Below are 27,569 nucleotides of genomic sequence, written 5' to 3'. Positions count from 1 at the left end.
CATGGAGAGCTGCATCAAACCAGTTTCAGGACTGAAGATCACAACAACAACAACAACATGGCTACACTCCATACAAATACATTCAGAAACAACTTCCTGACACTTAAATCGATACTCGATGTTAACAAGTTACTCTTCTTCAGAAACGCTTTCCTTGCCATTGCCAGTCTACATTCTATATCCTCTCTACTTCGACCATCATCAGTTATTTTGCTCCCCAAATAGCAAAACTCCTTTACTACTTTAAGTGTCTCATTTCCTAATTCCCTCAACATCACCCGACTTAATTCGACTACATTCCATTATCCTCGTTTTGCTTTTGTTGATGTTCATCTTATATCCTCCTTTCAAGACACTGTCCATTCCGTTCAACTGCTCTTCCAAGTCTTTTGCTGTCTCTGACAGAATTACAATGTCACTGGCGAACCTCAAAGTATTTATTTCTTCTCCATGGATTTTAATACTTACTCCGAATTTTTCTTTTGTTTCCTTTACTGGTTGCTCAATATACAGATTGAATAACATCGGTGAGAGCCTACAACCCTGTCTCACTGCCTTCCCCACCACTGTTTCCCTTTCATGCCCCTCGACTCTTATAACTGCCATCTGGTTTCAATACAAATTGTAAATAGAATTTCGCCCCCTGTATTTTATCCCTGCCACCTTTACAATTTGAAATAGAGTATTCCAGTCAACATTGCAAAAGCTTTCTCTAAGTCAACAAATTCTAGAAACGTAGGTTGCCTTTCCTTAATCTTCCTTCTAAGATAAGGTGTAAGGTCAGTATTATCTCACATGTTCCAACATTTCTACGGAATCCAAACTGATCTTCCCCGAGGTCAGCTTCTACCTGTTTTCCATTCGTCTGTAAAGAATTCGCGTTAGTAATTTGCAGCTGTAACTTATTAAACTGATAGTTCGGTAATTTTCACATCTGTCAACATCTGCCTTCTTTGGGTTTGGAATTATTATATTCTTCTTGAAGTCTGACGGTATTTCGCATGTCTCATACATCTTACTCACCAGATGGTAGAGTTTTGTCATGAATGGTTCTCCCAAGGCCGTCCGTAGTTCTAATGGAATGTTGTCTACTCCTGGGGCCTTGTTTCGACTCAGGTCTTTCAGTGCTCTGTCAAACTCTTCATGCAGTATCGTATCTCCCATTTCATCTTCATCTACATCCTCTTCCATTTCCATAATATTGTCCTCAAGTACATTGCCCTTGTATAGACCCTCTATATACTCCTTCCACCTTTCTGCTTTCCCTTCTTTGCTTAGAACTTGGTTTCCATCTGAGCTCTTGATATTCATACAAGTGGTTCTCCTCTCTCCAAAGGTCTCTTTAATTTTCCTGTAGGCCTTATCTGTCTCACCCCTAGTGAGATACACCTCTACATCCTTACATTTGTCCTCTAGCCATCCCTGCTTAACCATTTTGCACTTCCTGTCAATCTCTTTTTTGAGACGTTTTGTATTCCTTTTTGCCTGCTTCATTTACTGCATTTTTAAATTTTCTCCTTTCATCAATTAAATTCATTATTTCTTGTGTTACCCAAGGATTTCTACTAGCCCTCGTCTTTTTACCTACTTGATCCTCTGCTGCCTTCACTACTTCATCCCTCAGAGCTACCCATTCTTCTTCTACTATATTACTTTCTCCCATTCCTGTCAATTGTTCCCTTATGCTCTCCCTGAAACTCTCTACAACCTCTGGTTTAGTCAGTTTATCAAGGTCCCATCTCCTTAATTTCTCACTTTTTTGCAGTTTCTTCAGTTTTAATCTACAGTTCATAACCAACAGACTGTGGTCAGAGTCCACATCTGCCCCTGGAAATGTCTTACAATTTAAAACCTGGTTCCTAAATCCATTATGTAATCTATCTGCTACCTTTTAGCATCTCCAGGGTTCTTCCATGTATACAACCTTCTTTCATGATTCTTGAACCAAGTGTTAGCTATGATTAATTTACGCTCCGTGCAGACGTCTTCCTCTTTCATTTCTTACCCCCAATCCAAATTCACCTGCTATGTTTCCTTCTCTCCCTTTTCCTACTCTCGAATTCCAGTCAGCCATGACTATTAAATTTTCGTCTCCCTTCACTACCTGAGTAATTTCTTTTATCTCATTATACATTTCATCAATTTCTTCATCATCTGCAGAGATAGTTGGCATATAAACTTGTACTACTGTAGTAGGCGTGGGTTTCGTGTCTATCTTGGCCACAATAATGCGTTCAAAAAAATAGTTCAAATGGCTCTGAGCACTATGGGACTCAACTTCTAAGGTCATCAGTCCCCTAGAACTTTGAACTACTTAAACCTAACTAACCTAAGGACATCACACACATCCATGCCCGAGGCAGGATTCGAAACTGCGACCGTATCGGTCGCGCGGTTCCAGACTGTAGCGCCTAGAACCGCTCGGCCACCGCGGCCGGCTAATGCGTTCACTATGCTGTTTGTAGTAACTCACCCGCACTGCTAATTCTTTATTCATTATTAAACCTACTCCTGCATTACCCCAATTTGATTTTGTATTTATAACCCTGTATTCACCTCACCAAAAGCCTTGTTCCTCCTGCCACCGAACTTCACTAATTCCCACTATATCTAACTTTAACCAATCTATTTCCCTTTTTAAATTCTCTAACCTACCTGCCCGATTAAGGGATCAGACATTCCACACTTCGATCCATAGATCGCCAGTTTTATTTCTCCTGATAACGACGTCCTCCTAAGTAGTCCCCACCTGGAGATCCGAATGGGGGACTATTTTAGCTCCAGAATATTTTACCCAAGAGGACGCCATCATCATTTAACCATACAGTAAAGCTGCATGCCCTCGGGAAAAATTACGGCTGTAGTTTCTTTCCCCTTGCTTCCAGCCGTTCGCAGTACCAGCACAGCAAGGCCGTTTTGGTTAGTGTTACAAGGCCAGATCAGTCAATCATCCAGACTGTTGCCCCTGCAACTACTGAAAAGGCTGCTGCCCCTCTTCAGGAACCACACGTTTGTCTGGTCTCTCAACAGATATCCATCCGTTATGATTGCACCTACGGTACGGTACGGGCCCCCGGGGGGGGGGGGGGGGGGGGAATTATAGTTATAGTGGCAAATATCTTCCTGGCTTGCAATAGTCTTTTGAGTCTCGTATGTACTTGATAATCTGTAGACAACTTCGTCGGTTTAATTGTCAATGCAGCTTAGCGATCTGTGCAAAATAACCACAGAAAGCCCCAAAAAGAATAGGTGGATGGTTCTTCGCTACCGGCAGCGTCAGTAATTCGGCGTGTAAATTCGGTAAGAGCCAATCCGAATGCTCGATCGATTGACATCTTTTGCATTGGGATAAAGGAGTCTCTACATAGCGGATGGAACATTTTCGATGTTGAAATCTGGAAGGGTAACTTGTTTGGAGCGCTGGGATGAGTGCATTTGATGTAATTTTTGTAAACAGGCTCTGTTAGAGTAGGAATTTTCGTGCATACAATCTGAGACATCTAGAAAGCGAGCGTTAACTATTTCTGGGACACTATACAATTCCAGAGGCAGAGTTGGGTGACTCACCCTATATATATATATATATATATATATATATATATATATATATATATATATGGTGAGTCACGTAACATTACCGCTGGATATATTTCGTAAGCCACATCAAATCCTGACGAATCGATTCTACAGACCGAACGTGAGGAGAGGGGCTAATGAAATTGTTTAATACAAGTCATAAAAAAATGCACGGAAGTATGTTTTTTAACACAAACCTACGTTTTTTTTAATGGAACCCTGTTAGTTTTGTTAGCACAGCTGAACATATAAACAAATATGTAATCAGTGCCGTTTGTTGCATTGTAAAATGTTAATTACATCCGGAGATATTGTAACCTAAAGTTGACGCTTGAGTACCACTCCTCCGCTGTTCGATCGTGTGTATCGGAGAGCACTGAATTACGTAGGGATCCAAAGGGAACGGTGATGGACCTTAGTACAGAAAAGACTGGAACAGCACATAACGTCCACATGCAAACACCTTTTTGTTGGTCTTTTTCACTGACGCACATGTACATTACCATGAGGGGTACACGTGGCTCCGTTTTCAATTACGGAGTGGAATAGAGTGTGTCCCGACATGTCAGGCCAATAGATGTTCAATGTGGTGGCCATCATTTGCTGCACACAATTGCAATCTCTGGCGTAATGAATGTCGTATACGCCGCAGTCCATCTGGTGTAATGTCGCCGCAGGCTACCACAATACGTTGTTTCATAACCTCTGGGGTTATAGGCACATCATGGTACACATTCTCCTTTAACGTACCCCACAGAAAGAAGTCCAGAGGTGTAAGATCAGGAGAACGGGCTGGCCAATTTATGCGTCCTCGACGTCCTATGAAACGCCCGTCGAACATCCTGTCAAGGGTCAGCCTAGCGGAATGTGCAGGTGCAGGTGTACCATCATGCTGATACCACATACGTCGACGCGTTTCCAGTGGGACATTTTCGAGCAACGTTGGCAGATCATTCCTGTCTGAGCCAGCGAGGATTGTCCACGGACCAGTAATGCATGTTCCGTAGATTCACTGCCCCGTGGTTTGTGGAACCCGCTTCATCGGTAAACAGGTAGAACTGCAACGCATTCTCTGTTAATGCCCATTGACAGAATTGCATTCGATGATTAAAGTCATCACCATGTAATTGCTGATGTAGCGACACATGAAACGGGTGAAAGCGGTGACGATGCAGTATGCGCATGACACTACTTTGACTCAGTCCACCGGCTCTCGCAATGTCCCGTGTACTCATGTGTGGGTTCATGGCAACAGCAGCTAACACACCAACTTCACCCACTTCTCCTGTGACGGGCCTGTTACGGACCCGTTTGCGTGCTACGACCATACCTGTTGCATACAGTTGGCGGTAGATATTTTGCAATGTGCGGCACGTTGGATGCTCTCTGTACGGGTACCGTTCTGCATACACCCTGCAGGCTTCAGCTACATTTCGTCGACACTCGCCATAGATGAGTATCATCTCCGCCTTTTCAGAGTTCGAATACACCATGGTCACAGTTCCTACAACACTACACTATCACAGACGTCTGGTAACACGGTGTACTACAGTTGGTCTGCGTGCGGAGACGAATGCAGAATAACAATAGCAGCAAGCGCTACATGCGGACACTGCGACAGCTAGACCAAACCACAACAGTGCACTAGAGCCACACTCGTAAACACGGTCGTCATCGTAAACATGTAACTGCAGATGCTGCTCGCCGACCGTGGCCCTTGTTTGTTACAAGAAGCAACTGAACGTCGGAGGTTTCAATCGTCAACATTAGGTTATGTAATTAACATTTTACAATGCAACAAACGGCACTGATTACGTATTTGCTTATATGTTCAGATGTGCTAACAAAACTAACGTGGTTCCATTTTTAAAAAAACGTAGGTTTCTGTTAAAAAACATACTTCCGTGCATTTTTGTAGGGCTTATATTAAACTATTACACTAACCCCTCTCCTCACGTTCGGTCTGTTGAATCGTTTCGTCAGTATTTGATGTGGTTTACGAAATATATCCAGCGGTAACGTTAGGTGACTCACCCTGTGTATATAAAGCCACGTGACGTAAGAATAACATTGGGAACATTGTTAGACGGCGAACCAACACACAGACGTTACGCCGGGAGAGGCGGCGTGAGCCATGGTGGGGCAGGTACGCAGGGCTGAATACGTCACGCATGGTTCATTACAAGCACTAGTAGGAGAACAGCCTGTGCTATTCTATCATCTGTGGTAAAGACAATTCTGGCCTGAGGTGTCTCGAGTATGGGGACCGCACCCTGGAGTTCAGTGACGCCGGTATAACGGAGACTGCAGCTGTGTGAGAGCGATGGCACGCGCTGGTTTGCGTACTGCGACGGCGTCGATCGCATTTGCGCGTGGCACAGCTTGGAGCGTCACCATAGGCGTGTAGCTGAACACGTATTCCGACAGGAATTTCTGAAGCATCAAGTATGGAAGGGATGCTGCTGCTTCATGCTTAAGGGCAGCTGTGCGTGGTTTGACGGCTGGCCGCCGAGTCACTTCGTTGGGGCTGTCTGTACGGTCTACTGGAAAGGAGGTGGCGGAGGGTGCTTGCATGCGTTGATTGCATTATTTTGTGAACAGATGTGTAGGCTGTGATATGCTTTATTCGTTCAAATGGTTCAAATGGCTCTGAGCACTATGGGACTTAACATCTCAGGTCATCAGTCCCCTCGAACTTAGAACTACTTAAACCCAAGTAACCTAAGGACATCACACACATCCATGCCCGAGGAGGGATACGAACCTGCGACCGTAGCGGTCGTGCGGTTCCAGATTGAAGCGCCTAGAACCGCTCGGCCACCAGCGGCCGGCATATGCGTTATTTGGGCAGTTTACGAGTACTGAGCGTATCTACACATTTGTGTCCTGCTTTATTGAGGAGCAGTTTGCCATTGTCTACTGAAATTATTTCGGTAAATTAGGAAATGTTTGCGAGTCTACAGACAGTGTTTGTGGTCCCATGCAAATCAGGGTGAGTGCTTTGTGGCAGTATGTGCACTAGTTCAGTTGGATTCTAATTCTCGTGGTGGAGACACTGTCTGCAAAATAAAATGACCACAATCGTTTTCCTGCCATTTGCCTCATCATCTGGAGTTACGTTACTTAAAGGACGACAGCGTCCTCTGCTGGTGGTACTGAGTCCTAGACCTCGCGGTGAACACACTGTTTGCCGCCATCATGGATAATTGTACTTACATCGTCACCTGATGCCACGGTAGCATCCTCTGGCGGCGACGAAATGTACTTAGTCAGTTGGGCTTTGGACCCAGTGGCCAACACACCTACATGAAATTGTTTAAATAAGGAAGACAAGTCCTTTTTCCCAAGAATCCTCGGAGGAGGTGGCAACTGATGTTCGTACAAGCGAAATCCCAAGTGATCTTTGTTTACCGCCTAAATTCAAACTTTTTCGCCAGTTCATATGAGGAACTAGCGGTCACGTGACTTAGGTTAGTGGAGGTACATTTCGCGTGCTTTTCTTTGCTTAGTAGAGATAACGGAGGTGTGGCCATTATCCTGTTGGAATTTGAACTTACAGCCATTTTTCTGTGGGAGGGTAGGAGTGGCTCTTTCCCACCAAAATTCAATCTTCCCACCATCATGCACTGTTGCCAAGTGCACACGACGCCATCTTGGATGACGTCTTCGCCGCTATCTTGGATACATCTGGGAACAATGCAGAGTGACCTGTGGCCCTTGTCCCAACACTCGTGATACTACCGCCATCTGTTAATGTGCATGTCGCTATCCCATTGCCGTCGTCACCTCAGTTTATAGTAACATTGGCGTGACTTTGTTTCAATCATGGGATATTCCGCCGAATCTCTACTACCTGAACATGGTCAAATCTTCTTCATGTGAATGCGGAAGTGAAGAAGGTGGTAATCACATGTTCTTCAGGTGCCAAGAAAGGTATCAAGAATTAGAGAAACTATTGCGGTCTCTGAGGCTCTCTGTCTACTAACATTAAGATACTTCTAGCAACAGAAGGCACAGAAATGTATAGTTCCTCTACAGGTTTGTAACAGAGGGTCAAATAACAATATAGGAAACGAAATGTAACATATTTAGTGTACTATAAGATAAGAAATTCTCTTTTCCTATATTCGATCATTGAGTTAAATCCAGTTTAATAAGATGTAACAGGTTAGTGTTGTTCGTTGTCGTCTGAGGCTGGTTGTATGGTTCGCTCCAGAAAGCCATTAATAAATCCAAACGAAATGCATTCCATACGTGTGTCCTGATCTGAAGTTGGAATACATGGACAGAATAAAACGTTCTGTTTGCGAAACACTACTGAGGAAATTGATAAAAGCGGAATTTGAAGGTCGACCCAAGACGATTCTGTTGCATGTTCCAAGGCAAAAACATAAAACGCAGTGGCTGGCCATATATGTGCCTCTGCTTGCCCGTTATCCATTGGCTCGTGAACAACACCGACCATTCCTATCGTGTATCATTACTGGTGTAGTGTACTGGAACTGCTTGTAAGAGCTATAACCGCCACTGTTGACATTTATTGCCAGCAACTGAGACGTCTTGCAGACGCAATCCGAGAGCAACGGCCAGCACGACTGTGTAAAGTGATACTGCTCCACGGTAATGCCCTCCCGCATTTTGCTAGACTGTCGTACGCACCTGATCTCACGCAACATTTCCACCTTCTGCGCTCTCTATGGAAAAATCGTGAAGGAACTTGTTTGCTGGATGAACAGTTTGGCTCAACGAGTTCTTAGAGTCATATCCACGCAATCGAAAAGTTGCTCCAGTGTTGGCAGACTGTCGTACATACTGAAGGAGAACAGGTTAGTGATGACTAAAGCCTCTGTTACGTTGTGTTTAATTAACATATGGAAAAAGGCTACGAAATTATTTACCAACACAATAGAAGAGAGAATGGAAGTTTGAGCCAGGCGTGGTCGTTTCTTGAGGAGAGCAAGAGACGCATTCCAAGCCCAGCAGGGCTTAAGTTTTCAGGCCTCAGTAGTCTCCGAAAAGTCACTTAAAAATACATATACAAAATCTAAACACATATCCTTATTCTGCTGCATTTTATTTTTGTTTGCTTTTTCCTCCTTGCGATTCCTTCAACATTTCTGTTTCAGTATCACCAAAGAATTGCATTCTAAATTATTTATTGGCATAAAATGGAAGTGTATAGGCGTTTCAGTGCATCAGCAGCTTCTGTCTCACCTATTTGCTAAACGATTCATTATCAGAGAGCCATCACCGGTAGAAGAAACTGCATCCAATGCATCAGTATATTCAGTACCTATGGAAAAGGATTTAGTTTTATTACATCTTTCCCTAATAACTGCAGTGAATGATATCTTGAGTCCTAAACTAAATACAACTCCTACCGTGAACCCAGGGAGGGATGTAAGGAATCCCTTAATCCATAGCTATTCGCCACCAGAATTTATAAAAGGAATAAATTCTCTCGATAACTATAGCCTCTGTGCTACCAAATATGCACTACAGCGTTATTCAATTTCCTTGCACCCAACCCTTGGTTGTTGCCCCCACAGTCGCAGTGTGTAGTGTGTAGTGGCGGAACTCACCGCAGGCGAGAGACGGCAGAGTCATCTGGCGGAGGAGCGGTGCGGCTGGCCGTGGGCGGCGCAGCAGTGGCGGGGGTGTGGCCGCGGTCTCCCTGCGGCCCACTGCCGGGGCGCGGACTGCCGTCTGCAGAGGCCGGCGCGCTGCAAAGACAGACAGGCAGGGTGTGGTAAACTCTGTCCACTTGGAGGCCAGAGGGCAGGTTACTACATGCGTCGCTGCTGGGGGATCGTCCTCACACAAACAACAGAACACACACTGCCAATGACAATAGTAGGTCTGCTACGATGATTACCTTATCCTCGAACTAACCAGTTTACACACCGCTTCTCCTGAGTTCCTCACACCTGTAGCTTAGCATAACAAACAGCAATAGAGGGTACATAGATACAAAGACATCAGTTTTGCTAGAGTATACGAAAATAGAATACACAACAAGAATCACACGGAAATTGCAACAGCAATAACCCTTGAATCTACTTATTGTCGTATTGTTTTAATCAAATGTTTCTGGTAGCTCGTGTGTTACGGACCAGGCTGTAGGAGGCTCACATGATAGTGAGGCGACAAGCACCCTCCGAACAGAGTGGTGAAGGCAACTGAGGTAAACAAAGTGAACAGAATTTACCAAACCATGGTTTCCCATTCGTGTAATCAACACATATCAAGTGCGCCTGCTTTTTCACTCAAGAATCGATGCATTTGATTCTATGTTTGGTTTTGTAACGATTGATATTATTGTCACTCGTTACAACAACGTTGCAAATGTGTTGTACAAAACAAATGTTATGGTTAGACACTGACGTATCTGACAAATAAGCTACCTGTATGGTAAAAGCTACCTGTATGGTAATATAGTTTAAATTTCCTGTGGGGTTGACTGTGGTGACTCACCCAACCATCGGAAAGTTTGATTTCGGTCGCCACCCTGGAATCCCGCTATTAAGATGGGTCATTTTGGTTTGTGTTTCCATTCAACTGCCGTAACTCTCGCACTGACCACTACATGGCTACCAGCAGAATGCAAACCACAACCACTGTAATAAGGTGTAATGTCTGTGACGTGATAGTGGCAGGTCCATGTGCCACGAATGCTCACCAAAATCGAGCACCCCAGCGGTAAGAGGCCATGAGACTCACTGAAATGAAGCATCCCGATGGGAACATAAAGCTATTACATCCTCGTCATTGTTCCTCGATCATGCTACACTTAGTTTAGAGCCAGACATAGAAACGGCTAACCACACTGCTGTGTACAGTCAAATTTGCAGCTCTAAATTTCGAACGTGAATATTGACCTTTAAGACACAAAAATTTACATTTACGTCTTCAACGAAATCTACAATGAAATATGTCGGTTCTTAATTGCACAGACTGGAACTCTTCAAATTCAACTATTACAGCGCCAATTACCATGTATGGAAATCAATGGTTTGGTTAACGGGCAATTCCATGTCAAATCAAGTGCTACAACCTGACCGTCTCAGATTTTTTTGAAATTAAGTATGCATATATTACTCAGAAATCATGGCAAATTGAATTTTTCACATTTTTCTGGCGAAAAGTTACTGAGTAATAGAACTTCAAAAATTGAAAAGATGACAAATTTTTTTACTCGCAGAACAATATTGTTTTCTTTACAGCTCGTGTTCTAATTAAGATAGAAAAATAAAATTTACTTCATTGGAAAGCTCTTTTAAATTATATATATATATATATATATATATATATATATATATATATATACAACATTGTTGAATTTACAGAATTTTGAAAAAATATATTTTGAAAATTCTCAGATAAATGTATGTGAAAGATGCACTTTACATCTACATATTCTAAAAGTTTCAACTTTGGATGAGCATGGGATCACTATCAAAAGAATTTTACATTAAGGGTGGTGATCTAAAAATTCGTAAAAACTAATTTATTTTAGGTATTAGGGCGACTTCTCACCAGCTGTATCTTGTTGTGAAATGTGGAAATTAAAAATAACTTATAATTGCAAAAGAACACAAGTTTTATGCTTCTGTAATCAATAAATACAAAATGAAAACTTAAAAAATAAATAAATAAATAAAACACAGAAAGATGAATACCTGAAATCAGACCTAAATTCACTTAGTAATTACTATTATTTACAAATAGGCATCATATCAGTGCACTTCTTCATACTTCGAACTAATCAGTCTGTTGCACATCAATATTTCTGCACAGGATAACTTATATGTTGGCCCTGTAGCAGTTTGAGGGTTCATGATTGCCACGGCTTCCCTACTGTTTATGCAATGAATGACTTGGGAATGTAAAAGATGGTGACGGTCCATGTGGATGTAAGAAACTGTGATTTCATCCGTCTCCTGATTTTTTCCAAGTACACAGGATAACCACCAGTAACAAATCCTTTTATGTCTTGGAACAGTATTGTATCACTCAGAAACTGTCACCATTTCAATTTTACTATCATCAGAGTCTGAATACACTTTTGTTATTATTTTGTCCTTGCTAGAAGGAATTGAAGTGTGAACTTTTTGTGCCCCTACAATTTTGCAGCATTTCTCAAATCTCTGTATAACTTTCATTTCTTCATTTTTGTGATCTTTAGTAGCATACTTGAAGTTCATTCCTTCTATGTTATCCTTGGCAAACATATAAGGTTGATTTGGTGTCATTATTTGATCACTGTATGGCCGTTGCAGACTTGCTCGAGCTGCCTTCCCATGCGAGGTGGCTGAAAAATGCCATTCAGCTTCACTTTGGAAATCATCTTCATGATGGCCTATTTTTATAGTGAGCTGCTGCTCCATCAGAGAAATAATGTATTTTTCTTGGTTTTCTACTGAATTTAACAGTCAGGAAGTCCATCAAGTATGACTGGAACAAATGCACAGCAACAGTGTCATATGTTAGGCATTCTGATATCATTACAAGACTTGTGTGCTCGAGATTGTTCCCATCCTTGTAATAAGCAACAATAGGATGAATCGTTGCTTGCATGTTTGTCCAGTGATAGCCTTGTACTTCGTCCTGGATGACAAAGGAGTAATTCTCAGAAAAGTCACAGATCGCTAACACCTCGCCTTCTTTAAGTTCATTTCTCAGTTTCTTTTGGAAGGTTCATTGTTTACTAGCTGCAAATGAATGTCGTGTAAGCGATTTTAATTTATCAAAAAAACAATGAATAAAGTTGTCAGATGATTTTATGATTGTTTCTAGAGATGTTTGATCAACAGAAACCCATTGCTGATAAGTTATATTATCAATATCATTAGTATTCAAAATCTTGTAAATATGTCTTAAATGTTTCTGGGCCAGGGCAGAATTTACATTCACCAAAATGACAAGCAGGTAATGACGGATCACATACAACTCTTGCAATGCAGTCTTTGTAATTTTTTATTGGATTATCTTCATCCTTTGTCAGCTGAGGAATGTTACATCCACTCAGCATGAGTTTGAAGTTTTGATGGGTAGTACACACACACACACACACACACACACACACACACACACACACAATGAGTGTACCACTACTTCCAGCTAAAACACAGTTTTTGGGATGTAGGTCTACAAAATTTGAAAATCCAATGTGGAGCTCTGGATGGTTGTCTGTAAAGTTCGCGTAAATTTCTTTCAAATTACTTAAACCTAGCCGTTTTTGTACTTGCTGTTTTTTTATCTTTCACAAATATTTTTTTGAGAATTTTAAAAATAGTTTTTCAAAATTCGATAAATTCAGCAATGTTGTTTTTATAAACAGTAATTATATATACATTTTAAACAAATGATGGTTGGTATCATATAGAAGCTCTTTAAAAAATCTTTCCAATGAAGTACATTTTATTGTTCTAGCTTAATTAGAACACAAGTTATAAAGAAAACAACTTTCTTCTGTGAGTCAAAAATTTGTCATTCTTTCAATTTTTGAAAGTCCATTACTCGATAACTTTTTATCAGAAAAATGTTAAAAAAAATTAATTTGTGGTACTATTTATGAGTACTATAGGCATACTTAATCTCATTTTAATCCATTTGTTGATTTGACGTGGAATGACCCTATCTATATGTATTTTTTTGGCATAGATTAGGTATATGCAATAAAAATGGGGGATTCCTGTTTCAAAATGAAATTTGAGACCACTCATGCAGGTGGCGTATACACATATAATGTTGTACCATACCATGTACACACACCAGAGTGTCTTTGAACTAACACATCACCAACCTTCACCGTTTACACATCATGAAGCCCACTGGGGACATGCTAGTTTCATAACTACGAAGTTGTGTGGGAAATTGATGTCATCATAAGCAAGCATGTTTTCTGCACATTTGCGCAGTGGTAGCTACACCACTCAGGGAGTATGCCTATCGGTATAGACTGTTCGTTTTGTGGCCACATCTCCACACTTAGACATCCAGTCTACTGCAGCAAAGGGGAAAATAAGCATTAATGACCTGCTCTTGGCAGACATAGTTTGAGGTACAAACGAACCTAAAAATATACTACTCCTAATAGCTATAATAATTAGTCTATGAATGAAGCAGAGTAAATGTTCGTTATTTCTTATTATCAGATCCAAAACAATGAGAAATTAATTCAAAGTTTACACATCATGAAGGCCATTGGGGACATGCTAGTTTCATAACTACGAAGTTGTGTGGGAAATTGATGTCATCATAAGCAAGTGGATAAATAAGATGCAGTTGTGCACGACACCTGATGCAATAAAGAAGATTTTGGTTAGTAATTACAACATTGCTCCTATTTCAGTTATCAAGACTATTTAAAAACTTTACTTTGAATAACGCAGACAGAACTAGAGTTAAAGCTAATAAGTTAGTGTTACGCTACTCTTTAAAATATTTAACAGGTGAGTTTCAGTCTGAAATATTTCTCATTCAATTGAGTTTTGTAAACCAGTCAGGCTGCTTAGGCAACATATCAAATAGAAGAGTTATATCAAATACAAAAGTTGTAGTTTATGAAGCAGCTCATTAACTATGGTATAAATATTTATACCATTTGAGATTTACGCGGTCCTAGGTTTGTACGGAGTATTTTTAATATGAGACAGTATGTAACAAATAATATTTGCATCTGAACATTTCGTCAGTATTGAATTTTTTTGGATATAGTTCAGTAAGAACAACAGATGACATAGGGAAGATCGCAGTAGAAGGAAACACAGAAGAATTCTTTATATGACTTTCAGTAACACTGAGAAGTTCAAGCAACGCACGAACAATCGAGCAGAGATCTGTTGACTACTCCTCAAAGAAGCAACACAGTATTTTGATCAATAGAAACTCCTCCCAGTGTGTGTAGTAGACGGGAGTGTACTTAGCTACTGCATGTATCCGCAGGAAAAACTAAACAGAAACACGAGGGAAACGTGAATAAGGGACACAATGCTGCAGTTTTGGTCTTAGGACTGGCTTCTTGTAGCGTGAGGAGCGTCCGGAATATAGAGGGAGTAAGCCCTCCACCACATCTGCTTATGTAAACTTGTTTACTCGAGTAGCCTCTTCGTGCTTTGAATGGGAACCACACCCTTCATAGGGCCTAGAATACTGCCTAAAATTTATACCTAACTCAAGTACTTCGACTGGGGAACGTAAGGGAACTGTGTTATGGAAACTATGGTTGTATTACATACGTCTACCAAGGGAGCTAATGAGGGATAAGCAACATGCAACTTTGTAGTAGTGATGGAGTAGTGGTTACTCTGACCATTACCTTTACTACATCTAACTTACTGTGACGTAACATCAGAAATGATAACATAGTTGCTTGCCTGCATGATCCATGCTACAGCCTGCTACAGAGTAGCTAGTATTGGGCGACATACTTGCTCCTCATCTTCATCTTCCCTGTATGTAGCATGACACTATATATATTTACCCCCTCGCCCACAGCAGCAGAGACAAACAACAATGAAGACTCTTTTGCATCGACAGGTTAACAGTGACCCTGTACAGGAGACAGAAAAAGGCCAGCACACTTCAGTGACCTGGCTGCAAACTGTAAACATCACTGTGTCTTCTAGTGTCTTGAACAGCACATAGTTGTATTCACGACTACAATGGTTCCTGCTCTGCCCACAGTCAATGTACCTTTTATTTAGAGCATTGATACCGGAATCTAAATGCCTGGTTGTTCCATACATTGAATGTAATGGAGCTGATGACTGCAGGTAATATCAAAGCAGTTTATAAAGCTATGAAATATTTGTCTATTCTTTGATTGTAATTAGCTAGCTTACCTGTAATTAAACGAAGTTCAGTTATAGTATTAAATGAAGTTGATACATGAAGTTTAGGAAAACTTTAAGACATGTACCCTTACAGGCAGGAAATTACATCACCAAAAAGTGTGGCATAAACGGAAGCTTGACCTGAAAGATCATGTCAGTTCAGATTTCAGGCCAGTCCATTAAGAATGGCGCTAGTAGCGCCACTATACGGATGAAAATCAGGTTTGCTTTAAATGCGTACTGCAACGATCGTCAGCGTTAAGCTACCTTCAAGATTGGACAGAGCGAGTTGACTGGGACAATGATGCCATCATCGAACTGCATCTGCAGCAACAACCTGAGCAGCAGTCGGCACCACAGTGACACAACGAGATGTTAGAAATCGTTTATATCAAGAGACATCTCTGAGCCAGACGCCGTGTAGCGTGCACTCCACTGACCCCAAACTTCCGTCATTTGAGATTTCAGTGGGGTGATGAAAGAGCTCATTAGAGAGAAGGGTGGAGGTCTGTCGCATTTCTGATGGAGGCTGGTTCTACCTCTGTGCCAGTGATGGCTGGAAGTTGGTTAGGAGGGGGTCAATTGAGGCCCCGCAACCAACCTGTCTGCATGCTAGGAGCATTGGACCTACAACTGGAGTTATGATCATGGTTGCAATTTGCTATGAGAGCAGGAGCACTGTCATCATTATCCCATGCACCCTGACTGCAAATGCGCGTCAGTCTGGTGAATCGACCTGTTGTGCTGCTATTCATGAACAGCGTTCCAGGAGGTGTTCTTCAACAGGATAACGCTCGGCCAGTAACAGCCGTTGTAATACAGCATGCCCTACAGAGTGTCGACATGTTGCCTTGATATGCTCGATGGCCGTATCCACCTCCAATCGGGCACTTATGGGTCATCATTAGATGGCAACTACAGTGTCATCCACAAACAGCGCTATCTCTCCCCGTATTGACGAACCAAGTGCACTAGGCAACGTACTCCATCACACAAATTGACACCTGGTAATTGCACAACACAATGCATTAACGTTAGCATGCTTGCATTCAACATTTTGGTGGTTACACTGCTTATTAACTAGCCAGCATGTCACATTTGCAATGGAAACTCTGGCGCTTACATTAACATGTAATCTTAATCAGTTACGTGTGTTACCTAGACAAATGTGTTCCCAAAATTTCATTGCTCCACATTTAATAGTTTTTGGTGTTGTGATTTTTTTCGTGTAAGATGTGCCTATGCTCTAAAATACTTGTACACTAAGTACAATTATTAGCTTGAAATACAAGAACACACAGAAATGTGCAACACAGATAAGTGTCTCGTTACATGCTTACCTGGTTTCTGCTGGAGGATCCGCGAGCAGCTGACCCAGTGTGACGATGTCTTCAGGCTGAGTGCGCACTGCGTCAGCCCAGCCCTGTGTGGTCATAACCTGGAAGGAGTTGGCCTTTATGAAGTTAACGGCGGCCTGCCTGAGGCTGGTGCAGGAGTGCCTGATCGCCAGAACAGCTGCGGCCGCCGCAGTCTCGACGGACAGCTGAGCGGCCACGAGCTGCTCGCACCGAGCCTTCAGGGCCGACACGCCGTATTTATCAGCTGCTGCCAGCAGCTGGGGGGCCAGGTTGGGCAGCTGAGGGGCCCGGAGGGTGTAGAGGTAGGCGACCAGCTGGCGCAGCACCGGGCCCTCCACGTCCGGGACTGCGACCTCACCGGTGCTGGCTTCCAGTGTGTCGTGGCGAAACATGCCGCCAAACACGGGACTTCTATCGGCCAACACGGCCCTGTGCGCCACGAGACGGGTGCCGCCCGCCACCAGTGTGACGACTGCGCCGTCCCCTGCGTCCAGAAGGGCGCCCAGGTCCACGGCTGTGGTCTCCATAACTTCCTGGGTGGGTTCCATTGTGGATGACTCTGGAACATGGCGACACTCAGCAGGCATTTCTCCTCGCATGGCCCACTCTATACTTGTATGAGCCATAGACAGAACAGTGTCAAGCGAAAGTTGGTAAATGTTTTGACATGTGCACACTCAGCCTTCATGTCTTGAACAGGCCTCTCAACCCTCTGCCTTTCGATAATCGCGAATGTGCAGAACCAAGTATAAATATCAGCCTTGCAAACTAAAAACCCAGAGACCATACTGCAGAGTGGAAAGTCTGGCCATTATCTCAATTAGTTTAGAATAACAGATGCAGTTAGTGTCTCAGACGCTAATATACAGCCCAAGCGAGTATGCAATGTACGTAAAGCGAATTGGGAACATTTAAACGGAGCATTCAATGTACCGCCACTGCAAAAAATCGGTACTGATGTTCACGCTACAGACAACAAGTTTATCCAAATGTTGCAGACGGCGCACATTAAGGCGATCCCTATATTTGTCAGGTAGCCAACGGTTTTTAAAATTCCCTGATGTTTCACCCCATAGACAGCACAGCAGATGATAAGGCACTACCATAGAACCTCAGGGGAAACAGAATGACAAGGCTGAGTCTCTATCGAACAGTCAAATGACAATATAAAGAACTGTTACACCTAACAAGAGCAGAAAAATCGAGCTACATTTGAAGAACCAAATGGTAGCAGACATCTAGTGTTTCACATACAAACTTTCAACAAACACGATTCGATTCCTACTGTTACATCGACCTTGAGATGATCTAGAGGTATGACGACGATGGACCAGAAGACATTAGGACTCTGTTGCCGGAAGACATGACAGTATCTTCGCTCTGAAATACTCCAGCAGCATGTGAATAATGATGTTTTGATTCGATTTGGCTAGAAGCACAATAGGCCTGAGCAGTAAAAAAATTCAAAAAAAGAAAGAAGCAATAGAGGTTGATATAGTTACAGCGCAAGTGTTGCATCTGCTAGTGGACCAGATTTTACCATATCCAACAGCGTCATTCCACAATTTCCTTTGTAAGTATGAGAAAACATTATGTGCAACGCCCCAAGTAAAATTAGGAAGAACACAAAGATCCAAAACAACTTCGCACTAACAATATCGAGGTATTTTAGTTAACGTCCATTACGAAAAGGGGGGGGAAGTGGGTGGGGGAAGGTGGTACTTCGTGCCCTTGATAAAAAATTAAAATTATGGTAACTACACGCTTTTGAAGAGGTAATTATGTGTAATTAGGGTCCAGAACGTGAAAATACCTTTTAAGAGATTATTAGCAATATTAAAGCACCTTCGAAAATGTATACTACTGACGTCATAACCAACACAGGCAATATAAGAAATGGACATTTCTTTCCATGTTGTTGTATTTTACTCTAAACGTAATTTTTAAAGAGGTACTGATGAGTAAGTATGGCCCATAACTTGGATATACTGACTATGAGTTTCACTGGGGAGAGTGAAATCTACTACTGTTACTTAAATTTTTACGTTAACTGAACTGAAATATTTAAAACATATATTAAACATAATTAAGGAAATGTTGAGATCAGTCAAAGATAGTCTCGGCTTAAGAGTGCTGGGAATTTATACTATTCCTTGCGAATGCGGCGAGAATTACGTGGGCCAGTCTGTAAGAACCGTTGCCGACCACTGCATCGAGCACCAGCGCCACCTGAAATACAGGTATTTGGAAAAATCAGCGGTGGCTGAACATAGCCTGCTTAACAAGCATAAGATTTTATTTGAAGAAACCAGAGTAATAGCCCACGCATCGAATTACTGGGACTCTGTGATCCGGGAAGCAGTCGAAATTAGACTTAGCGATAGTAACTTTAACAGAGACAACGGCTATGCACTTCCAACACTTGGAAGAGTGCACTGGATAAAGAAAAATCGCAGAGAAAAACTTCCCACACTTTACCTTCTGATTCAAGGGATGGCGCTGCAAGCAACGCGGGATAGAAACTACATCTATGGAAGTAGAGGGCACCACTTCACTACGCGCCATATCGCTGTTGCTATGACGTATTCCAGCCGTCCTTTGCTTACAAAAGTGGGAACCTCGCTAGTTTACCACGTTCTCCTCACTATCTCTAATGGTCGCCACCCCCGCAACACTCCTCGCCCTGACGTCCCTCCTAAATATGTCCATGATTACTCCCGTGCCAACTGGGATGCCTACCGGGACTCCATTCACACCCAGGTTGACGTCCACGACCTTACCCTCCAATCTCCTGATGACATCTCTCGCACTGCTGCCTTCCTGCACCAGACCTTGTATGACGCCGTCGCCACCCATATCCCCACCAAAGCCATCCACCCTCACCGCCCCGCCCTGCCTCCACAGGCCATCCTTCTCCTTCGAGAGTCCCGCCGCCTCTACCGCTCCTTTCTTCGCACTCGTGACCGGGATACACTTACCCGCCACTGGCAATTACAAAGACACATCCGCAACCTGCTTACTGCGAAGAAACGCCGTGCCTGGCGCCAGACATGTGCACAACTCAACGCCACGCTCCCCATAAACTCTTCCAAGTATTGGTCTGCTTCCTACCGCCTTACTGGGAACCGCCCTACCCCCCAGTACCCTCTCCTCCTTAATGACCGTCCCTTTCCTGACAACCTCAGTAAGTCCAACCACTTTGCCTCCCACCTCTCTGATGTTTTTTCCATCCCAGATGATCCCCACTTTGATTATTCCCTCTTGTCATGGACCGGGGAATACCTCTGTTCCTCCCCTTGTTCCTAGCTTCCAGTACTTGGGCCACACCCCACCATCTGCACTTAACACTCCCATCACTACACAGGACATCAGCCTCAAACTCCAGACTAAATGCAACACTTCTCCCGGCCACGACTGCATTACCTACCGCCACCTCAAACACTGCCCTCCCTCCTTCCTTTCAATCCTTGCCACCCTCTACAATGTCATCCTTGCCACTGGCTTCTGTTCCGACCTGTGGAAAACCTTCCGTATCCTGATGTTCTCCAAACCCAACAAGCCTCCATCTGATGCCTCTTCCTATCGTCCTATCTGTCTCACATCGGTGTTCAGCAAGCTCTTGGAATCCATCCTTTCCCGGCGCATCCATCACCACCTCCACCAAAACCACCTCCTCCCAAACACGCAATGTGGCTTTCGACCTTCCTTCTCTGCTGATGACCAACTCCTCCGCCTCACTCATCTCCTCTCCCTCCAGATTAACTCCCGTCGCTCCGCCATTTTTGTCTCCCTTGACCTCGAAAAGGCCTATGACCGTGTCTGGCATCCCGGTCTCCTGTTTAAACTCCAAACCTACGCCCTTCCTATCAACTACATCCGTCTGGTGGCCTCCTTCCTCTCCCACCGCCCTTCCTATGTTACCATCCATAATGCCAATTCCCACACCTTCTACCCCTCTGCAGGTGTGCCGCAGGTCTCTGTCCTCTCCCCTCTCTTCTACCTCCTGTACACGCCACAACTCCCCCCCCCCCTCCAGTACACCTCTTGCAATATGCTGATGACACCACATACCTCGCCCTCGCTCCTACCCTCCAGAATCACCTTGACCTTTTTGCTGCATGGTGTAACCAGTGGCTCCTGAAACTCAACCCTTCCAAGACCCAGGCCATCATCGTAGGTTGTACCACTCGCTCCTTCTGGCTCCTGGATTTCTCCCTTACTGTCTGCGCCCATCCTGTCCGCCTCACCCCCACCCTCACCTACCTTGGCCTCATCATTGACCGTCACCTCACCTGGATCCCTCATCTACGCTCCATCCAATCCAAAGCCCACAACTGCCTCCGACTCCTCAAACTCCTCTCTGGCTGGACATTGGGGTTGCACCCCTCTACCATCCTCCACACCTACACATCCTTAATCTGTCCCAACCTCTGTTATGCCAGTCCTGCCTGGATATCTGCCCCCCCCCCCCAAATTCTATAAGTCCCTCCAGATCCTTGAGCGTCATGCACTCCGCCTCACCTTCCGTAGTATACGCCTCCCGTCCCCCATGCGGATCCTCTATGATCTCATTCCTTTCCCCCATCTACTCCTATTCCTCGAACATATCCGCATCCTCTACACCTCCCACCGTCTTGAACCTCCTCACCCCCAGGTTGCTCCTCTCCTCTCCCATCCCTGCCCCCTGCCACGTCTTCACCGTTGTGTCCCCCCCTACCCTCCATCTCTACACCCTACATCTCCTTTCCCAAGGTGGCTTCCATCAACTCCCCCTCCCGCATGTTGCCCTCTCCCCCTCCATTTATCCTTCCTATCAACTCTGATCCTCCCCCGCTCCTTTCCTCCGTCCTTTCCCTGGGCTCCCTCTTCCTCCCCCCTTCCATCCTGTGTTTTCTCCCCGCCTATCCTCTCCCTATCTCCTTCCCCCCCCCCCCGAGTCCTTTTGTACTCCCCTCCTCTGCCTTCCCCGCTCCCTGGCACGTCTGCTCAGCACCCCCTACCCCTCTTATGGATCCTCCTCTTCCATTGGCTCCTTTCCCAGCTCCCCCTTCACTTTTTCTCTCCTCCCCCCTCTTTTGCCGTCATTTGACCAGTTTCCCCCCACCTGCTCTCGGGTGTGGTATGTCATGTGCGTCCTTCCACAGTGTTGCGAACAGAAATCATGCTGTCGCTGGGTGTGCTTTTTATATCTCTTGCGAACAGAACCCAGACTGTCGCCGTGTTTTTTTAATTGTCTGCCTATTATTTTTCTGCCTCCTGTGTATTTTATTAGCATCATCCACCCTGTGTTTTATGTTTTAAGCTCCAGAATTTTCTGCCATTTTACCTTTAAGTCACCGATTTTATCGCCAACTGTTATTATTTTTTTATTATCTTCACCTTTTTAAAACAAATTCTGTAGGCTGAAGAGTGGCGTAATAAGCTGCTGCCAGCCCGCCCCCTTTAGGGGGAATCGAAACTCAATAAAGGAAAAAAAAAAGTTAACGACAGTCAGTTTTAGCCCTGATGACGACCATGGAGGTAGTGGTCGAAAGCTTGGAGTTTTATCCTGATTTGACGCGGCATGTACACCGAGAGATTTTTATTCAAGAAATACGTCGCGAAAGACTTTGTAGCCGTAATATATCGAATATGATAGAATTCATTAACAACAACACACACTTTTTCGAAATTTTAAAATATAAACTGACTACAATATGTGCTATACACTGGCATTAACGTACCCCTATCTTTGCCCACCTCAGTATTGTGAGGTTTTAAGTCTTACAGCACAATTCGTTTGGTAAAAGCCCCGCCAAAGTACAGGGAAACGCCTCGTGCGTCCATCTGAGCCATCTTAGACTCATGAAAGGCATGAGCTCCTGTATTATGGTGTCACGAAATGGAAATACACCGAGGGTGCTATAAATCACGCAATGCATATTGAGAATACCTCAAACAAGTACGTTATAGTCATAATGACTAATAAAGCAGGGGATATCGACAATTAATGGTTGCCTACCCAGTTCAAAGACTGACGCAGATGGGCTGTCCCAATAGTCTCTATAAAATCCTAAGAGATTACTTCGCAGACAGACAGGTGAAACTGGAATACGTCGAATGTAAATTGTGAAAACGTCACCAAAAGCTGCCCGCAGTTAACTACTTGTTGTCATTAATGAGCACACTTCAAAGCATAACAAATACTAGGGGCTGGATCTCCTTTGCAGACGAGCTATTAAATACTAGCACAGAATCTGCCAGTGAATGAGCTAAATTAGAGGAAATTAGTAGGGAAGTTCTTGCAAGACTAAGTAATTGGTGCATAGGAAACAAACTTACAATAGCAGCACACTAAAAGGTAATCGTAAACTGCAGGAGCGTCTAGAGAAAGGTCCCAGAACTGCTCTCATTAATAAACGGTCACAATGCGCACATAGTACTAGGGACGGAAAGTTGGCTGAAACCAGATGTAAACAGTAATGAAATTCTAAACTCAGATTGGAATGTATACCGCAGAGACAGGCTGGACAGTCAAGGGGGAGGCGTGTTTATAGTGATAAAAAGTGCAATAGGTAGAAGCCAGTCTCGTATTGTTCGTGGAAAGAAAGATTGAAGGACATCCGAAATGTGAAATAATCTGGGTGAAGGTCACGGTTAAAGCAGGCTCAGACATGATAATTGGATGTCTCTATAGGCCCCCTGGCTCAGCAGCTGTTGTGGCAGAGCACCTGAAGGAAAATTTGGAAAATATTTCGAGTAGATTTCCCCACCATGTTATAGTTCTGGGTGGAGATTTTAATTTGCCAGATATAGACTGGGAGACTCCAACGTTTATAACGGGTGGCAGGGACAAAGAATCCAGTGAAAAATTTTTTAAAGTGCATTATCTGAAAACTACCTTGAGCAATTAAACAGAGAACCGACTCGTGGCGATAACGTATTGGACCTTCTAGTGACAAACAAACCCGAACTATTTGAAAAAATTACCGCAGAACAGGGAATCAGCGATCATAAAGCGGTTACTGCAACAATGATTTCAGCCGTAAATGGAATTATTAATAAAGGTAGGAAGATTTTTCTGTTTAGCATAAGTGACAAAAAGCAGATTTCAGAGTACTTGACGGCTCAACACAAAAGTTTTGTCTCAAGTACAGATAGTGTTGAGATTCAGTGGACAAAGTTCAATACCATCGTACAATATGCGTTAGATGAGTATGTGCCAAGCAAGATCGTAAGAGATGAAAAAGAGCCACTATGGTACAACAACCGAGTTAGAAAACTGCTGCGGAAGCAAAGGGGAAGCGAAAAGTAGTGTGAGGAAGGCTATGCGAGAGGAGTTCAATGAATTCGAAAGTAAAGTTCTATGTACTCACTTGGCAGAAAATCCTAAGAAATTTTGGTCTTATGTCAAAGCGGTAGGTTGATCAAAACAAAATGTCCAGACACTCTGTGACCAAAATGGTACTGAAACAGAGGATGACAGACTAAAGCGGTTAAAGGCGCTGCAGTCTGGAACCTCAAGACCGCTACGGTCGCAGGTTCGAATCCTGCCTCGGGCATGGATGTTTGTGATGTCCTTAGGTTAGTTAGGTTTAACTAGTTCTAAGTTCTCGGGGACTAATGACCTCAGCAGTTGAGTCCCATAGTGCTCAAAGCCATTTGAACCATTTGACAGACTAAAGGCCGAAATACTAAATGTCTTTTCCCAAAGCTGTTTCACAGAGGAAGACTGCACTGTAGTTCCTTCTCTAGATTGTCCCACAGATGACAAAATGGTAGATATCGAAATAGACGACAGAGGGATATAGAAACAATTAAAATCGCTCTAAAGAGGAAAGGCCGCTGGACCTGATGGGATACCAGTTCAATTTTACACAGAGTACACGGAGGAACTTGCCCCCCTTCTTTCAGCGGTGTACCGTAGGTCTCTAGAAGAGCGTAGCTTTCCAAAGGATTGGAAAAGGGGACAGGTCATCCCCGTTTTCAACAAGGGACGTCGAACAGATGTGCAGAACTATAGACCTATATCTCTAACGTCGATCAGTTGTAGAATTTTGGAACACGTATTATGTTCGACTAAAATGACTTTTCTGGAGACTAGAAATCTGTAGGAATCAGCTTGGGTTTCGAAAAAGACGGTCGTGTGAAATCCAGCTCGCGCTATTCATCCACGAGACTCAGAGGGCCATAGACACGGGTTCCCAGGTACATGCCGTGTTTCTTGACTTCCGCAAGGCGTTCGATACAGTTCCCCACAGTCGTTTAATGAACAAAGTAAGAGCATATGGACTATCAGACCAATTGTGTGATTGGATTGAAGAGTTCCTAGATAACAGAACGCAGCATGTCATTCTCAATGTAGAGAAGTCTTCCGAAGTGAGAGTGATTTCACGTGTGTCGCAGGGGAGTGTCGTAGGACCGTTGCTATTCACAATATACATAAATGAACTTGTGGATAACATCGGAAGTTTACTGAGGCTTTTTGCGGATGATGCTGTGGTATATCGAGAGCTTGTAACAATGGAAAATTGTACTGAAATTCAGGAGTTTCCGCAACGAATTGACGCATGGTGCAGGGAAAGGCAATTTAATGTCAATGTAGAAAAGTGTAATGTGTTGCGAATACATAGAAAGAAAGATTCTTTATCATTTAGCTACAATATAGCAGGTCAGCAACTGGAAGCAGTTAATTCTGTGAATTATCTGGGAGTAGGCATTAGGAGTGATTTAAAATGGAATGATCATATAAAGTTGATCGTCGGTAAGGCCGTCCGCTGTGGCCGAGCGGTTCTAGGCGCGTCAGTCTGGAACCGTGAGACCGCTACGGTCGCAGGTTCGAATCCTGCCTCGGGCATGGCTGTGTGTGATGTCGTTAGGTTAGTTAGGTTTAAGTAGTTCTAAGTTCTAAGGGACTGATGACCTCAGATGTTAAGTCCCATAGTGCTCAGAGCCATTTGAACCATTTTTTAATCGTCGGTAAAGCGGATGCCAGACTGAGATTCATTGGAAGAATCCTAAGGAAATGCAATCCGAAAACAAAGGAAGTAGGTTGCAGTACACTTGTTCGCCCACTGCTTGAATATTGCTCAACCAGATAGGGTTGATAAAAGAGGTAGAGAAGATCGAACGGAGACCAGTGCGCTTCGTTACAGGATCATTTAGTAATCGCGAGAGCGTTACGGAGATGATAGACTCTGCAGGAGAGACGCTCAGTAGCTCGGTACGGGCTTTCGTTGAAGTTTCGAGAACATACCTTCACCGAAGAGTCAAACAGTATATTGCTCCCTCCTACGTATATCTCGCGAAGAGACCATGAAGATAATATCAGTGAGATTAGAGCCCACATAGAGGCATGCCTACAATCTTTCTTTCCACGAACAATACGAGACTGGAATAGAAGGGAGAAACGATACAGGTACTCAAGATACCCTCCGCCACACACCGTCAGGTGGCTTGCGGTGTATGGATGTAGATGTAGATTAGTGAGTCTTATCAAGACTCTAAAAGCCAACAATCAGAATATATTACCTTTAAGTGAAAAGAGATGAATCGTAAACATACATAGGAATAAATATCAAGCATGACACCTAGTAATCGTGTACCAGAGAGGCATCAATATCCTCAGCAAAACAGCAGTGCAACAAGCTCATATCACTTGCAAAAGTCTGGCTGCTTCCGTGTGACTATCCAAGCTTACAGTTGTAAAGATGTGATACACAGAGGCAATATAAGTGCAGATGTAAATACGGACTTGGTAGCCATTTCATGAGTGTTAGTGGCAATAAATAGTCCACAGAACATTTTGCTACATGAAGGTAGAACCCGGACGACTAGTGGGTACGGGATGGATGGTAATTTCATTAACGGTGCATTGAACTGTGACAATGTGATGACAATAAGAAGGGAAACCGAACCCCAGCCATCCGCAAAACGTAACACCATGGATGCAGAACAGATAGAAGTCAGGTGGCACACTTTAGCTGTAATTAGCGTTGGATTCAAATGGTTCAAATGGCTGTGAGCACTATGGGACTTAGCAGCTGAGATCATCAGTCCCCTAGAACTTAGGACTACTTAAACCTAACTAACATAAGGACATCAGACACATCCATGGCCGAGGCAGGATTCGAACCTGCGACGGTAGCGGTCGTGCGGTTCCAAATTAGCGTTGGACTTTGTTCATTTGATAAATCGGTTCGATTTAGTCTGTATTTCGTACCGTTGCAAAGTTGGAAGAGGAATTACCGACTCTAAGTACAACTGGGCACTCAGTATATGAAGAAACCGTAAGGGTGAACAGGACTTACCGTAGAGTGAGGGAGGGGTGTCTCCAGGCAAGTGATGCTCGTCGCCGCGGCCAACACACGGAGCGTCCCGGCAGCTGCTGGAGTCGCAGTGAGCTCAGGGACACGACCCGCCCTTCCTTATATGCCTGAAGACAGCTGCGTGACGTCACCGAGCCTCGCATTACTGTAACGATGTGGCGATATCAGAGCGTGTTTTATCTCGAGCGTCTGTCACCAGGTGCGACAACCTCCACTTTAGTAGACTTACACAATCCGTCCATCTAGTGCCACGTAGACATCTGATTCCTCTGAAGTCAAAATATCGGAGCGTATTGTGATGCTAGTTAAAACTCGATGCTGTATGCCGGAAAACATTGTCTCAATCTCAGTTTGAACAACATCAAACTTTTAATTTATTTCCGTTCTGTAACTGCTGCAGAATGAGCGTGGCTCTGTTTCGTATGTTCTTGTTCAGTTCTTTTTGGCTAGAGTGCATAGTCATATGTGAGAACTGATAAACTGAAAAGTGC

The 27,569-nt window shown here is 43.6% G+C and overlaps 1 protein-coding gene across 1 annotated transcript in view; it reads right to left on the bottom strand.

Annotated features, from left to right (window-relative positions):
* LOC126101533 (uncharacterized) overlaps nucleotides 1-27,135 on the bottom strand; it is a 760,565-nt gene extending 733,430 nt beyond the window's left edge. The window contains exons 1-2 of the mRNA XM_049912174.1: nucleotides 27,061-27,135; nucleotides 16,754-17,330 (exon numbers count right to left, since the gene is read on the bottom strand). Of these exons, the coding sequence (XP_049768131.1) occupies nucleotides 16,754-17,319 (566 nt within the window). The 5' untranslated portion in view covers nucleotides 17,320-17,330; nucleotides 27,061-27,135. The remainder of the gene's footprint in view (nucleotides 1-16,753; nucleotides 17,331-27,060) is intronic.
* Nucleotides 27,136-27,569: the final 434 nt, after the last annotated feature.

This window comes from Schistocerca cancellata, chromosome 9, assembly GCF_023864275.1.
Source record: "Schistocerca cancellata isolate TAMUIC-IGC-003103 chromosome 9, iqSchCanc2.1, whole genome shotgun sequence".
In the NCBI taxonomy this organism is placed as follows: domain Eukaryota; kingdom Metazoa; phylum Arthropoda; class Insecta; order Orthoptera; family Acrididae; genus Schistocerca; species Schistocerca cancellata.
The sequence above is the reverse complement of the archived record's forward strand: the minus strand, read 5'-3'. Positions and strand labels throughout refer to the sequence as shown.